At 41.7% G+C, this 13,728-nt stretch overlaps 1 protein-coding gene across 2 annotated transcripts in view; it reads right to left on the reverse strand.

Moving 5' to 3' along the window:
• The window catches only part of Gnai3 (G protein subunit alpha i3), a 37,763-nt gene that overhangs the window by 2,119 nt on the left and 21,916 nt on the right, over positions 1–13,728 (reverse strand). For both annotated transcript variants that reach the window (XM_050121001.1, XM_050121002.1), the window contains exons 3-8: positions 13,543–13,684; positions 8,665–8,822; positions 6,351–6,479; positions 2,793–2,922; positions 2,311–2,464; positions 10–220 (exon numbers count right to left, since the gene is read on the reverse strand). In XM_050121001.1, coding sequence (XP_049976958.1) covers positions 30–220; positions 2,311–2,464; positions 2,793–2,922; positions 6,351–6,479; positions 8,665–8,822; positions 13,543–13,684 — 904 coding nt within the window. In that variant the 3' untranslated portion in view covers positions 10–29. The remainder of the gene's footprint in view (positions 1–9; positions 221–2,310; positions 2,465–2,792; positions 2,923–6,350; positions 6,480–8,664; positions 8,823–13,542; positions 13,685–13,728) is intronic.

Raw genomic sequence — 13,728 nt, forward strand, 5'->3', positions numbered from 1 at the left:
AGAGTTTACCTGTCACTGATCCCGTCTCCTCAATAAAGTCCACATTCCTTTAAGTTGTTTTTAATGATGACATCTGTAACAGCATCAAACACAAACTGCACATTTTTGGTGTCTGTGGCACAGGTGAAGTGAGTGTAGATCTCCTTGGTATCTTTTCTTCGGTTCAGATCTTCGAACTGGCACTGAATGTAAGCAGCTGCCTCTTCGTATGTATTGGAGCCTGAAACAGACAACCAACACTGTCAGCTCCAATCATAACAGCCATCCATATGCACTTAAGAAAGGCAACACCACACAACCGAATACAAACAGAATTCTTCCTCTATTTCTGTTGTCATTAGGATGTTCTATAATCACTAGATTCTTCAGGAAAACGGACTACCACTGTAACTAAAATAAAATCATCGCACACAAGGAATAAGGAAAAGGACAAGTTTCACTCCTCTTCATTTAGATTGTTTAGCTAAAAAAGAAATCTAGACAGTGTACAGAGGAAAAGTAGGTGGGTATGTTTCTAGAGAATGCAAGTGTTTAAAAGGCACATGTTGCCCCTTGGAATGATCCTGAAATAAGGATCCCAAGAAGGTAAAGCATTCATTTCAAAATCATTCCAGTTTTTAAAAGGCTTAAGTCAAGGCAAAATAGAAGATGGAAAGAAGTGGGACCCTAGTTCCATACTCTGACACAGGTCTCACTCTCATGACTTCCTACCTCATCCTCCCAATGCGGCATTTAGGCATCACCATTATGCACAGCTAGCAACACACTTTAAAGGCTGAGTTCCATCTCAATAGAGCTGCTGCTTTTGAAGGAGTAGGGAAGAGAAGACCAACAGCAAGCCTTACTTTTAATACGTATCATCAGCACTCGCCATCTACTTTCTACATCATCTTTTGGCCTTGGGAAGCCTTTAGTTAGGACAGACTTAGAAACTGCCTGTTAAAGACAGGTAAACTACAAAGACAACAGCAGCTGGTAGTGCTAGCCTGGAGGGATGGCTCGGCCCTTGAAGGCTAGGCTCACAACCAAACTATAAGAACAGTTAGCTCGCCAGATGGTAGTGGCACACACCTTTAGTCCCAGCATTCGGGAGGCAGAGGTAGGCAGATCTCTCTGAATTCGAGGCCAGCCTGGTCTACAGATCAAGTTCCAGGACAGGCTCCAAAGCTACAGAGAAACCCTGTCTTGAAAAACCAACCAACCAACCAACCAACCAACAAAACACCAAAAAAAAAAAAAAAAAAAAAAAACCACACAAAACAAACAGTCAGTTCCAAAGGTCATTTTCTAGTCTTTTAAAAATCTGTATTGCTGACTACTCATTTTTGTAAGCATGTTCCTTGCTTTCTTTAAAAAAAAATTATTACTTATTTATTTATGAGGTGTATGTATGTAGGTTCATGCATGCCACAGTGTGCACATGGTAGTCAGAGGGCATCTTCCAGGAGTTGGTTCTGTAAGTCCCAGGGACTGAACTTGGGTCATCAGGCTTAGCAAAAGCACCTTTACCTGCAGAGCCATCCCCCTGGCCCAGTGCCCTAAAGTAAGATACTGGTTGTTTTCTTTTATAGACTTTATAAACCTTTATTTCTCTCCTATTGATAGCTAGCATGTTTCTCACTTTATCACTTTCTCTCCTCATTTTACAATCATCTCTCTGACTGTAAAAAGAATATCGTGCCTCAGCTAACAAGAGTCCTTCTGTGGAAATAATTAACTATGGCTTTTCACATAGTGGTACAGTCCTGCCATTCTTGTTTGTGATTCCCTAATCTCAAATAACTTGACTGGCCTCCAGCTTTTTACCTTTTTTTGTTTGTTTGTTTTTTTGTTTTTGTTTTTCAAGACAGGGTTTGGCTGTACTTTTAGACCCTGTCCTGGAACTAGCTCTTATAGACCAGGCTGGTCTCGAACTCAGAGCTCACAGAGATCTGCCTGCCTCTGCCTCCCAAGTGCTGGGATTAAAGGCATGCACTACCACCGCCTGGCATACTTTCTTTAGCCATAACCAGAATCTTTTGCTAGAAACTCAACTTGAGGTTAAGCAATCCCAGTGCAGCCTCGTTGTTTTAATGGAGGGGACACAGAAATGGTGGCAATGCCATCTTTCACCTTATGAACTAAATAGCCAAGAAAGTTGATAAGTGGACAGAAAAGAAAGAATGAGCACGGAGTTGAGGTAAGAGATAAAGGTTACTTGCAGTGGGTACAGTATGTACAGTATGTACCCACCAGAACTCCACATTACACCCAGTGAACGCGTGAGTCATCACTGCTGACCTAAGACCCAACAGGACCCACAACCTTTACCTGTGTATTCTGGGTAACAGATTGTTAATGGGCTCCTCTTTATTTTTTCCTCAAAAAGGTCTTTCTTATTAAGAAAGAGGATGATTGACGTGTCTGTAAACCACTTGTTGTTACAAATGCTGTCGAACAGTTTCATGCTTTCATGCATCCGGTTCTGAAAAGCAAACAGGATTTGGATGGGTTAGCAGCAAAATGAACTCACGGAACTAAGTTAGAGATTAGCATAGCTTGAAGCTGAGTCAGTCTTGATTTGTGCAGTTCTTGGGGTTAGGGGATGAGAAGGGATGGCTGACAAGATGCAATCCTGTCCACATAATGTGGCTGCCGAGAGCAAATGGAGACTGGAACAATTAATTGGAAATCTAACCTCAATGACAAGAAAATAAAGGGCATTAAGTTTTGGTTTTTGTGAGCAAATGGTGGCAACCCATCTTCCTAGGAGTTCTGTCCATTTCCTAGCTGTACTGAATGTTTCAACATACCATTTCCTCATCCTCGGCCAGAACAAGGTCATAGTCACTGAGGGCCACACAGAAGATAATTGCTGTCACTCCCTCGAAACAGTGAATCCACATTTTCCGTTCTGATCTTTGGCCGCCTACATCAAACATTCTGAGTAAAGAAAGAAAGCACAGATTCAGCAAAGTCACATTTACAGTTCTCTCTAGTCTGTCATGGTTAAGAACCTCCCCGTTATCACATATTCAAATCCCATTTATAACAGAAAAGACAAGATTCAAATCAAATGTGTCTAAATAATTGTCAGTGGCTAAAAGCAGAGCCCACAGCTGAGCCTCCTCCCTTTCAAAACATGTACTGGATGTGCCAAATGTCAGCAGAGTTCAGAACTAAAAGTGGATTGAAGGAAGGAAGGAAAAGAAAGAACCCATGCAGAGCTGAAGAGCCCAGCTGAAGATAACTGTAGCCATAACAACTGGTGTTTGCTGGGTGTCTACTATGGTGCCAGGCACTACACCCTAGACCAGCTGGCACTCTAAATCCACTTTCTTTCTTTTAAAGATTTATTTATTTATTATGTATACATTGTTCCGCTTGCCTGCCAAAAGAGGGCACCATATATCATTATATGGTGGCTGGAAAGTCACCAAGAGGTTGCTGGGAATTGAACCTCTGGAAGAGCAGCTGGCACTCTTAATCTCTGAGCCATATCTCCAGCCCCTCTAACTCCACTTTCTTTCCTCAGCCTCACTATGCTGCCTCTCAAAGTGGCTTGTTTCTGCACTCCCAACTTGCATTTTGAGTCCCAAGTTTATTTGCCTTGTGTTAATGAAAAATATACAGAGATACTCGCAGAAAAAAATTAAATTTTATATTGGAATACTAAGAATTTGATCAATTTTTTTTTTAAATCCCCGCGCCAAGTTTGGGGGTAATGACTCAGCCAGGATTCTGGAGGCCTAGAAGAATGGCAAGTTCAAGGCCAGCCTGTGCTACACTGCAGGACTATCTCAAAAATAAATAAGCCTAAGCAGCATTTCCCAACACCATATCTTGCTTGAACCTAATCAGCAGTAGCAAAGCCTCAACTGCTCACACACTATGTTCTGTTCCAGACTTATTTTAGACCCCTAAGTGCTAAGTTTGTGTCAACAGTGTCTGTTTTTACTTCCTACAATGACAGGAACAGCTGACCTTCTTGGATGGGGTCAACAGTCAAATGTTCACATACTCTCACGATCCGTGTCTGGCTAGTGAGTGAAATCTTCAGTAACTCAGAGCCTAAATGTCCAGGGATATTTTTGCCCCTATAGATTAAGAGAAGTAAGATCCATGTGCTTTCTCTAAGTACGTTTGATGTGAACATTCATCCTCTCTCTTCCTGGCCCAACTCTCCCTTCTGGAGGATCTTGCAGTCCTTTGCAACCTTTGGTCTTGTGCGACAGCTAAATGATGTCATCACAAGTTGGCCTTAATCCAGAGTCGCACTGAAGGACTTAAAAAGGCTAACATTTCACCATATAAATCTTTGAAAGAGAGGTATATTATTAGCACACCAATAATTGCAGTTAACGTCCCATTTTCTGTAAAGTCCATAAACTAGCAGAATGCTATAAATCCCCACTACTGGCTTTTAGTACATAGTAACACAGTATTATTCACTAACAGATCAACATTTTATAAACATTACCTCATAACTGAGAGGCAAGTAAGCAATTACACAATGCCTTGCATATGGTAGATGCTCAATAAATGTTTGAATAAATGGATAGTGGTTTTGCCTAGAGAGAAGAGGAAAAGGAAGAGGTGATAGTACTTCATAATCAGGTATCTCCAGCCAATAATAACGTGGATGTGGCACTTTCATCTGACTGGCTACTCATCCTAGCATAGAAAGATAGTAAGTAATTTGACTTGGCTACTGACTCTTACATAGAAAGACAAGGTTACCTAGCTAAAGACCAATCTATGAATGACCAAAAATGTTTCCCACACTAAATATTGGTTTTGGTATTTAATTAGAATTGAATTATTAATTTTACAGTACACAAAGAAACATCTCATTCCTATGGCTTCAAGGGTAATCCATACAGTTTCTGCTGATTTTGTTATTAAGTTCATCAGTACTTAAGATAAGCAGCCAGTTCACACTAAAATCCTTCACTAGGTTTCAAATCCAAGTTAGTGTGCTAAGATTCCAATACCTTACCAGGTAGTGGTGCACGCTTTTAATCCTAGTACTTAGGAGGCAGGCAGAGGCAGGCAGATCTCTGAGTTGTGGCCAGCCTGGTCTACAGAGTGAGTGAGTTATAGGACAGTCAAGGCTACATAGAGAGACTAAGTCTCAAACAAATAAAAAGACTTCAACACCTTGCGCTGGGTAGAGGTGCACACTTTAACCTTTAATCCCAGAACTCAGGAAGCAGAAGCCAGTGGGTCTCTCAGTTCTAGGCCAGCCTGGACTACAGAGTGAGTTACAGGACAGCCAAGGCTACACAGAGAAATCCTGTCTCAAACCCAGCCAACCCCAAGAATTCCAATACCTCAATTGGTACTGGTGCTTAAGTCCTGTGTGGACTTGGAAGCCCTGACTCTTCACTTGAGGATCTGAGGCAGCGCTCCCTTTGTGTGCAGTAGCAGTGACTTCCACACTCACACAGTCACAACCAAGTAACCTCTCAAAACCTTACCACACCTGGAGTTGGAGGGGGAAAGGTTGCTTCCAACTCAAAGGTCACGAACAGAAAAAAAGGAACCAGCAGCAGTTTTAGCATTTTTAAAAGATCATTAACAAAAAGAGAAGTGGAGGCTTTTTCTTAGAATGACTGGTGTTAGGAGGAAATTCTTTTAAAGCACTAGAATGTCCTCTAAAACAATTACTGTTTGTGTCATCACCACCATAAAACGCCTCTATTCCCAGGCCTACTTTGCACTACATACATCAATACAAAAGCCAAGTTTAGCTCCACCCCATTAAGCTTAGCGGGAAGGGGCCACTGAGAGAATGCTGCTAAGAAAATATTTCTATTTTAGTATCACAATGTCAGAACAAAGCCATCTATGAAAGTTATTTTCTAACTACTCAGCACTGTTGCAATCCTAACAACATTCAATACCTATTTGGCAACTAAAAAAAAGTCTTGAAAATAAATGTGAATTAACACAAATTGGCAATTACATTATTAATTCTAATGGTAGGTAAACTGTTAATTAGTTTTACATTCAATTTCCTCTAAATGGGCATAAATACTGATGTTACTTGGAGAAAAAAATAAATATGTGGGAAAAAAAGTATGTGGGCTTCAATCAGATGCAACCTTAAGCTAATGGCCAATAAATATATTTAGTTTCTAAACCAAGGACCACTGCTTACAAAACTTTACACCCCTACAGAGAAGTTAACTAAGGGGGACTAATAAGCCAGGTGTGGTGGTGCATGCCTGAGCACTCGGCAGTTAGCAGCAGAGGATGCAAGTTTGAGGCCAACCTGTTCTACATAGTGAGACCTTGTTTCAAAACCCAAAACAAGTCCATGTTGGCTAATCTGTGCCACGCACAGGCAGGGAAAGGCTTTAACTTACTTGAAGTACAGCTCCTTGAAGGTGAAGTGTGTCTCCACAATGCCTGTAGTCTTCACTCTTGTCCGAAGAACATCTTGTTGAGTTGGAATGTAGTTGGTCTGGGATATTCTATCCAAATCATTTAGGTAACTAGATGAAATACACATTGGTTTTTACTTGGTAAAGCCAATCATGGACACAACAGGTCAACAGACTAAACTATCTACTCAGCAAAAAGTAGATCCTGAGACTAGCTAGGTACTAGATGTGTAAGGTCCAAGGTTCGATCCTAAGTACCAACAAACCAAAAAAGTAGACCCTAAAACTCACTGATGGGACAGAAGAATATTATCTCTTCGGTGTAATAGAATTAGAGGGAAAAGCAAATCTAGCAGGGGGAAATTAATAGGTTCTGCACAAAGTAACAAAAATGGCTTTAAATATGTGGTGAAGGCAGATTTTAAAACCATGGCAATTTTGTTCCTGCTAAAGAAAAATTCCTGAAATCTAATATGAAATGAGTTATGTATTTATACAGAAAAAACCAAACCTACAGGTGGTACAGACCTGTAAGCCCGGACTCCAGAGTTCTAGGAAAGCTTGGGCTACATAGTAAGACCCCATGAAAATAAAACACAAAAAAATTAAAACACACGTTCTTGGATACTTAAATTTATGTCGGCTGCATACATAACTATTTGAGAGCTCATTAGGGAATGACATTTGAATTACAAAAATTAGAAGAACTACACTCGGTGTCTCACCAGTATATGCCTGTCAAACCAGCACTTGGCAGAGGCAAGAGGCTCCAAGTTTGAGAGCAATCAGGAAAATATACATATATACAGGAGTTTCAGGCCAGCCTGGGCTATGTAACAAGATCCTCTTTCAAAAAAGGGGCAAGAGTAGAGAGGCGACAAAAAGCTAAATCTTCGTTGACTCCAGACAGAAGTACAAGAGCAGGCGGCACTACTCTAAGTGTGTCACCCAGTTCTTCCACAAACCAGATCCAAATCAAGCTCAGATGAACAACTTTGGCAGGAGATAACTCTATACCCAACACGTAACTGGGAGTCACAGCTTACCCACTATATGACAGAAGAAGCAATTAAAAATCTACCTTTGATGACCACTGAACTACCTAAACTAGCACATAAAAACAATCCTATATTTTTAAAAAGTGGACAAAAATCCTTTTACTGTATGCCAAACCATTTCCACTATAAGAGTAAGGAAGCTTTATAAATACCATTTAATTGCTCGTAACAATTTGTGACAGAATGAGGATGGGGAAATATAATACTAGAGAAAATACCTTAATAATCAAAAGTGCACTACCTAGCTCAGAGAGGGCTACAGATGACAAGTACTCACGAGCCCCCCAACACACACACACACACACACAAACCACATTTTTAAAATACACCATGAATACAGGCCTTAAAAATAAACATGTAGGGGCCAAAATGGGATCCCATGTAATAGTAAAATAGCAGTAGTAGTTACCAATTCTTTAAAACTAATACTCAAGAGAACTTCCTTGATGAAGAAATGATTCACCTCTATTCTCTGACACAATATTCTCATTCTACAGAAGTCTACTAGCATAGTCTGGCACAAGGTGTGAATGGTGCTGGGTTCTGTGGCGCAGGCTTGTAATCTCAGCATTTAGAAGGCTGAAGCAGAGGGATCACAAGCTCAGGCCTGCCTGGGCTATACAATGAGTTCACTGGCAACATGAGTGAGATTGTGTCTCAAAATAAAAACTAAAAAGAGGGTTGAGGATGTAGCTCACTGGAAGAGCATGCGCTAACATGCAGGAGACTTTAGTTCAATCCCTAGTACCCACCCCCACACAAAATTAAGTGGCAATCACTACTACCAGAAAGATTCGTAGTACAATAGAGAAAGTGTAAAAAGGGCTGACACACCAGATGTGGGGCCGCACACCTCTCATCCTAGCATGGTGGGCAGAGGCAGGTGGATTTCTGTGTGTTCAAGGCCAGCAGAGCTACACAGTGAGATTCTGTGTCAAATACAATAGCAAACCAGGGTGTGCGCGCGTGTGAGAGAGAAGACATATCCGATTTTAGCTTCCCCTGCAGCTGGCCGTCAGTGCCTGTCCTATACATAGGGATCTACTAGACGTCTCAGCCTCACCTGCCTGCTGTAAATGCACCACAGAGAGTCTTAAAGTGAGAGCGCTGTAACAAAGGATTCTATAGACTTCTGGACGTTTCTCATACTTAAATATTTCCTTAAGATAAGTACTGAACTTTCTCTAGACTCACCAAATCATTTTCTATTACAGTTTCAAGGGGGAAAATTTACTTACTATGAGGCAGAATCATTGAGCTGATATTCTCTGGATCTGCTGAAACAAGCCTGCACCCCACCATCTCGCCATAGCCGTTTAATCACGCCTGCGAGTTCTGAAGTCATGACTCCTTCTTCAGCACTGCCAGCTAAGACAAATAACTGTCTGGCATCATCCTAGGAAAACAATTAAGAGAGGGCAGATGAGTTCCCACTTCCTTAAGACTAGACGAGTGTCACTTCACACATGCTCATGCACATATACACATATGTTAGATGTCATACCACCATCCTTCTGATGGACTCCCAATCCTCTCTCGTGGGAGTAGGGAATACTGGTCTGTGAGACACAGCATAAAGACAATGCAATAGATCTCCATGCTGTTAAAGTAAGCCCTGAATGAGGACTGGGAGCACAGCTCAGTGACCAAGTACATGCTATGCAAGCATGAGGACTGAGGTCAGATTCATGTAACAGCTGGAAGCCACAGCACAAGGGAGCTACATCCTCTAACCTCAGTGCTGGGAAGCACAGAAAGAAGGATCCCTGGAGGTCACTGGCCTACCATTCTGGCCAAAATGGCATGCTCCCCATCTAGAGAGACACTGTCTCCAAACATAAGGTAGAAAATGGTAGAAGAAAACACCTGCAATCACCCTCCAGCCTCCCACACTCTATGCCCACACATATACGCACAGGTGTATATGTTCCCAAGACCTGCGGGATATAGCTCAGTGGTAGAGCATGTGCCTGCCACTACATAGAAACAAAAAGATGTGCGCATTAAGAAGTGGAGTCTGAACATGACTCAGGGACTACGACAAAGGTTGCCTGCTCCTTCCCCTTCACTGCAGAGAGCAGACAGGAAGGAGATGATTCAGGCCCAGTAACAGGAATCAAGCCCTCAAGGAAAATGTTAGGAAATCTAGGGAACACCACCAACATTCTCCAGCAGGAGAAAAGATGGCAGCAGAGAAAGACGATCATAATGTCCTGACCTTCAGACAGGAATTTTATTAGTTTGTAAGCCTTAAAAAAGGTGATATGAGAATTTTGATGGTTTAATTTATTTTACCCATTTCTATACACATGTAAAATTGAACACAGCAGGACAGTGGTGGCGCACGTCTCTAATCCTAATACTCAGGGAGGCAGAGGCAAGTGGATCTCTAAATTCAATGTGTATAGACTGAGACAGGACAGCCAGGGTTACACAGAGAATCCCTGTTCCAAAACAAAAACCAAACTGAACCCAGATCTCAAAGATTTCTCTATATAAATCTAGTATTTACAACCTTAAAAATTCCAAGTAACTATAAAGATGAAGTTATTTTTTAATCACATAATACATAAACAGAAAGTAAAGGGAGAATAGATTATGCATGTCTTTTATTTGTTTGTTTTGTTTTTTGAGACAGTTTCTCTGTGTAACAGCTCTGTTGTGGAACTCACTTTATAGACGAGGCTGGCCTTGAACTCAGAGATCTGCCTGCCTCTAGCTCCTGAGCGCTGGGATTAAAGGTGTGCGCCACTATCACCTGGGATGTTTATATCAACGAAAACAAAAACTAGCAAGCAAAAAGCACTGTGGAACACAGATGCAGTAACACTGACAATTTGTACATCTACCTAATCACCCACAAAATCACCACACTGCACTTAAACTGACTCTGCCAAACTCTACATCCAGATTCTGTCCGATATTCACCGGGCAATACTGCAGATCTCTGTAACAATTTTCATGCACGATCTGCATTTCCTCTCTCGCTTTCGTTTCTTTTTTCGTGTGGTGTGGGAGTACTGTATATATGTGTGTGCACACACACCCACGTATGTGCATACAGGAGAGCCAGAGGAAGGGCTCAGATGTCTCTATCACCCTGCCTTATTCCCGTGAGACATGGTCTCTCACGGAACCTCAAGTTCGTCATTTAGCTAGACTGGCCAGCCAACAAGCTTCCAGGATCTGCCTGTCTCTGCACCTCGTACAGGGGCAGCAGACACGGAGGACCACGCATGATTCCCTGTAACAATGGTACTAGGAGTTCCTTATGCTTACACAACAAGCACTCTTAGCCACTCAATCATCTTCTCAACCCCTCTTCTCTCTTTCAAAATAATAATGATGATGATGATAAATAAAAGAGCAAATGATTAAGAAATGTTTAAGCATTATACAAACTGTCAAACATACTAAATAACAAGTAAGATTTTTTTCCATGGTATACTGCTTTATGTAACATCTGAAAACTACACAAGTCCTGAAATTTGAGCTATACTCAAGCAGGCATACAAATAATTAAGCACATGTATTTTTTTAATACCATGTTATTCCAATTTTAGAAACTTCAAAATACTATATACTGGTACTGTTCTGTTCTGATTCTGAGAATGTTCTTTTTAGTTTGTTTGTTTGTTTGTTTGAGACAGGGTTTCCCTGTAGCTTTGGAGCCTGTCCTGTAGATCAGGCTGGCCTCGAACTCACAGATCTGCCTGTTTCTGCCTCCCGAGAGCTGGGAATAAAAGTGTGTGCCACCACTGCCTGGCCTCTAAGAATGTCCTTAAGGAACATTTTCCCCTTTCTACTTAATTGCTCACCAGCCTGCTCCAGCTTCCTGAAAATAAAGCCTTCTCCATAAGCTTACAGAGTGCCCCTCCTGACAGCAAACCTTGTAGTTCTGCCCTTAAACAGATACAAAAGAGAACTGTACCATACTCGGCTCTATTCTTTTCACTCTCTTAACAACCATTAAAAACTAGAGGAATAAAAAAGATAAATACAAATATAAAGCCTTAGCTATGAGAGAAAAAGAGAAACTACAAAAGATTAAAACTTTAAAAGCTTATTTTAAAAGGACTTTGGATTAGGCTGAGCGGTTGCTGTAAAGACAGATGACTCAGGAGTCCTGGGAGGGACTATGAATGTCAGGTCTACCTGGCGGCACAGGAGTACTACTGATACCAGCTGTGTCTGTGCGTGAGCACAAGCATGTGTGTGGAGCAAAGGACAACCTCAGTACTGTTGCTAAGGAGCATGTGCCTTGTTTGTTTGAGGCAGCGTCTCTCTTTGGCCTGTGGCTCACTGATTCGGCTAGGCTGCCTGGCCACAGAGCCCCCAGGATCCTCCTATCTCGGTCTCCCCGGCACTAGGGTTTTAAGTTCACACCAACAACACCTGCTTTTTGTGAGTTCTGGGGATCAAACTCAGGTCGTCACAGAGAGCAAGGATTTTACTGACTGAGCTCTCTCCCCAGGCCCTAATGACATCTGATGAAGGAAGTAAATGAAAGGGAGAGGAACGGTCAAGAGAAACAGAGGTGGACAAGTGATAGAAAGAAGTACGAGCTAAAGGAGCCGTCCCAGAAACTAAGAGGAATAAATACCAGGAGAAAAGCCAAGCGAGACAAGAAAAATCAATAAACACAGTTCTGGTAGTGCTACAGAATACAACAAGTACTAGAGAGAAGTAGCTGGATAACATGAAGGAGAGAAAAGAACACGGAAGAGCTCCAGTGCAAAGAAGAAAAGTCAACAAGAGACGAAGACTGGAAAGGGCTAAGATAGGAATAAAAACTTTACTTGAACTCTCCAATTTCCCTAAGAAGAACAGAAGACTAGCCTGCACAGAAATACCACTGTGAATTTAAATCTAGCCTGAACTAGTGTGTAAGACACTGTCTCTAGGAACCAAAAACGCAGGCGTAGTAGTCAAGAGCATGCATGGCTCTTGCAGAGAACTGGAGTTAAGTCTCAGCACTCACATAAGTAGCTTCCAAGTGCCTGCAATTCCAGCTCCAGAAAACCAAACCCCTCTGGCCTCCAAGGGAATCCACACACATAGGGACATATCCATATCTAAACACACATAGACACATAATTTAAATAAAATTCAAAGAGAAAGAAAAGGGGGCAGAAAGCAGCCTCTGGGCTGAATGCTGTTCACTTACTCACCGAGCACTGCGGGCCCTTAGGACAATGCCCAGGAGGGAAGAAGAGGCCCTAAACTATGTCATATGACAAGGAAAGTCACTCACATTTTCCTTCCCCTCCTTTTTCGCCATTGACACTTAATCTAGGTCCTGTTCCCTTATTTCACCCCAAAGATATATCTACTCAACAACACATTGAAGCCACAATGGCCCTTTTAATATGTTCCCCTTCAACTTCCCACTGACCAAACATTAACTTGCACTTGATAAACTGAGCAGCTGGTAAGAGTCCCTAAGCTACTCGAACCATACAGTTTTGTCTTTCCAGGCACAACCCCCAAGTCTCCTCCACTTATTTTCCCATGGCACTTGAGTATTGTGTCACTGAACACAGCTGACATCCTCTGATGCACCCTGTACTTCTCTAGCACTCTCCTGAGACTGAGCTGGTGACAATATAAAAGGTCTTCTATTTTGGTCCTTTCTCCACTGGGATCAAACACCCTACTTCACAAACTGCCCTCAAAGTCTACTAAATATATTATTCTTATCATTAACTGACTTAAATTCCAATGTGTGTAAAGCAATAAAGAATTATATTTGAGTAAGTAATAACCCAGAGTTCAATGTAAGATAGTGACAAAACATTTTTTGAATACCTGAAATCACTTTGAAAATTGGAGACAACTACACAATCTGTCTTCTAGAGTCTATAGTTACTATCATCAACTACGATAAAATAAAGGTCCATGGTACTGTGACAGAAGCGACTGAGTAGAGCCCACCGAGACCTCTATCGACAGAATCCCACTCCCGGGCTCTGCTTGCAGTGGTAACTTACTATCTATTGAGTCAGACAGTATTCGCACCATCTTATCTTCTTCTTGTTCCCTAAAACATGACACAAATTTGGCTTAACTGCATCTAGAGAAGAGCGGCAAGTGAAGAGGAAATGAGAAGTACTTACTGCTCTGGCAGCTTCCCCAAAATCAATCTTTAACCGTCCCATGGCTCTTATGATCGCAATGATGGACTGAATAGTATTGCTGTAGACAACCACTTTGTACTGTTTACATTCGTCCTCTGAATAGCCATCCTCATGAATGATTCTTCAAAAGGAAGAAAACCGCAAGTCAATACCATGAACGGAAAA

The sequence above is a fragment of the Alexandromys fortis genome, unplaced genomic scaffold, assembly GCF_014885135.2.
Source record: "Alexandromys fortis isolate MF-2015 unplaced genomic scaffold, M_Fortis_MF-2015_v1.1 scaffold_176, whole genome shotgun sequence".
NCBI lineage: Eukaryota > Metazoa > Chordata > Mammalia > Rodentia > Cricetidae > Alexandromys > Alexandromys fortis.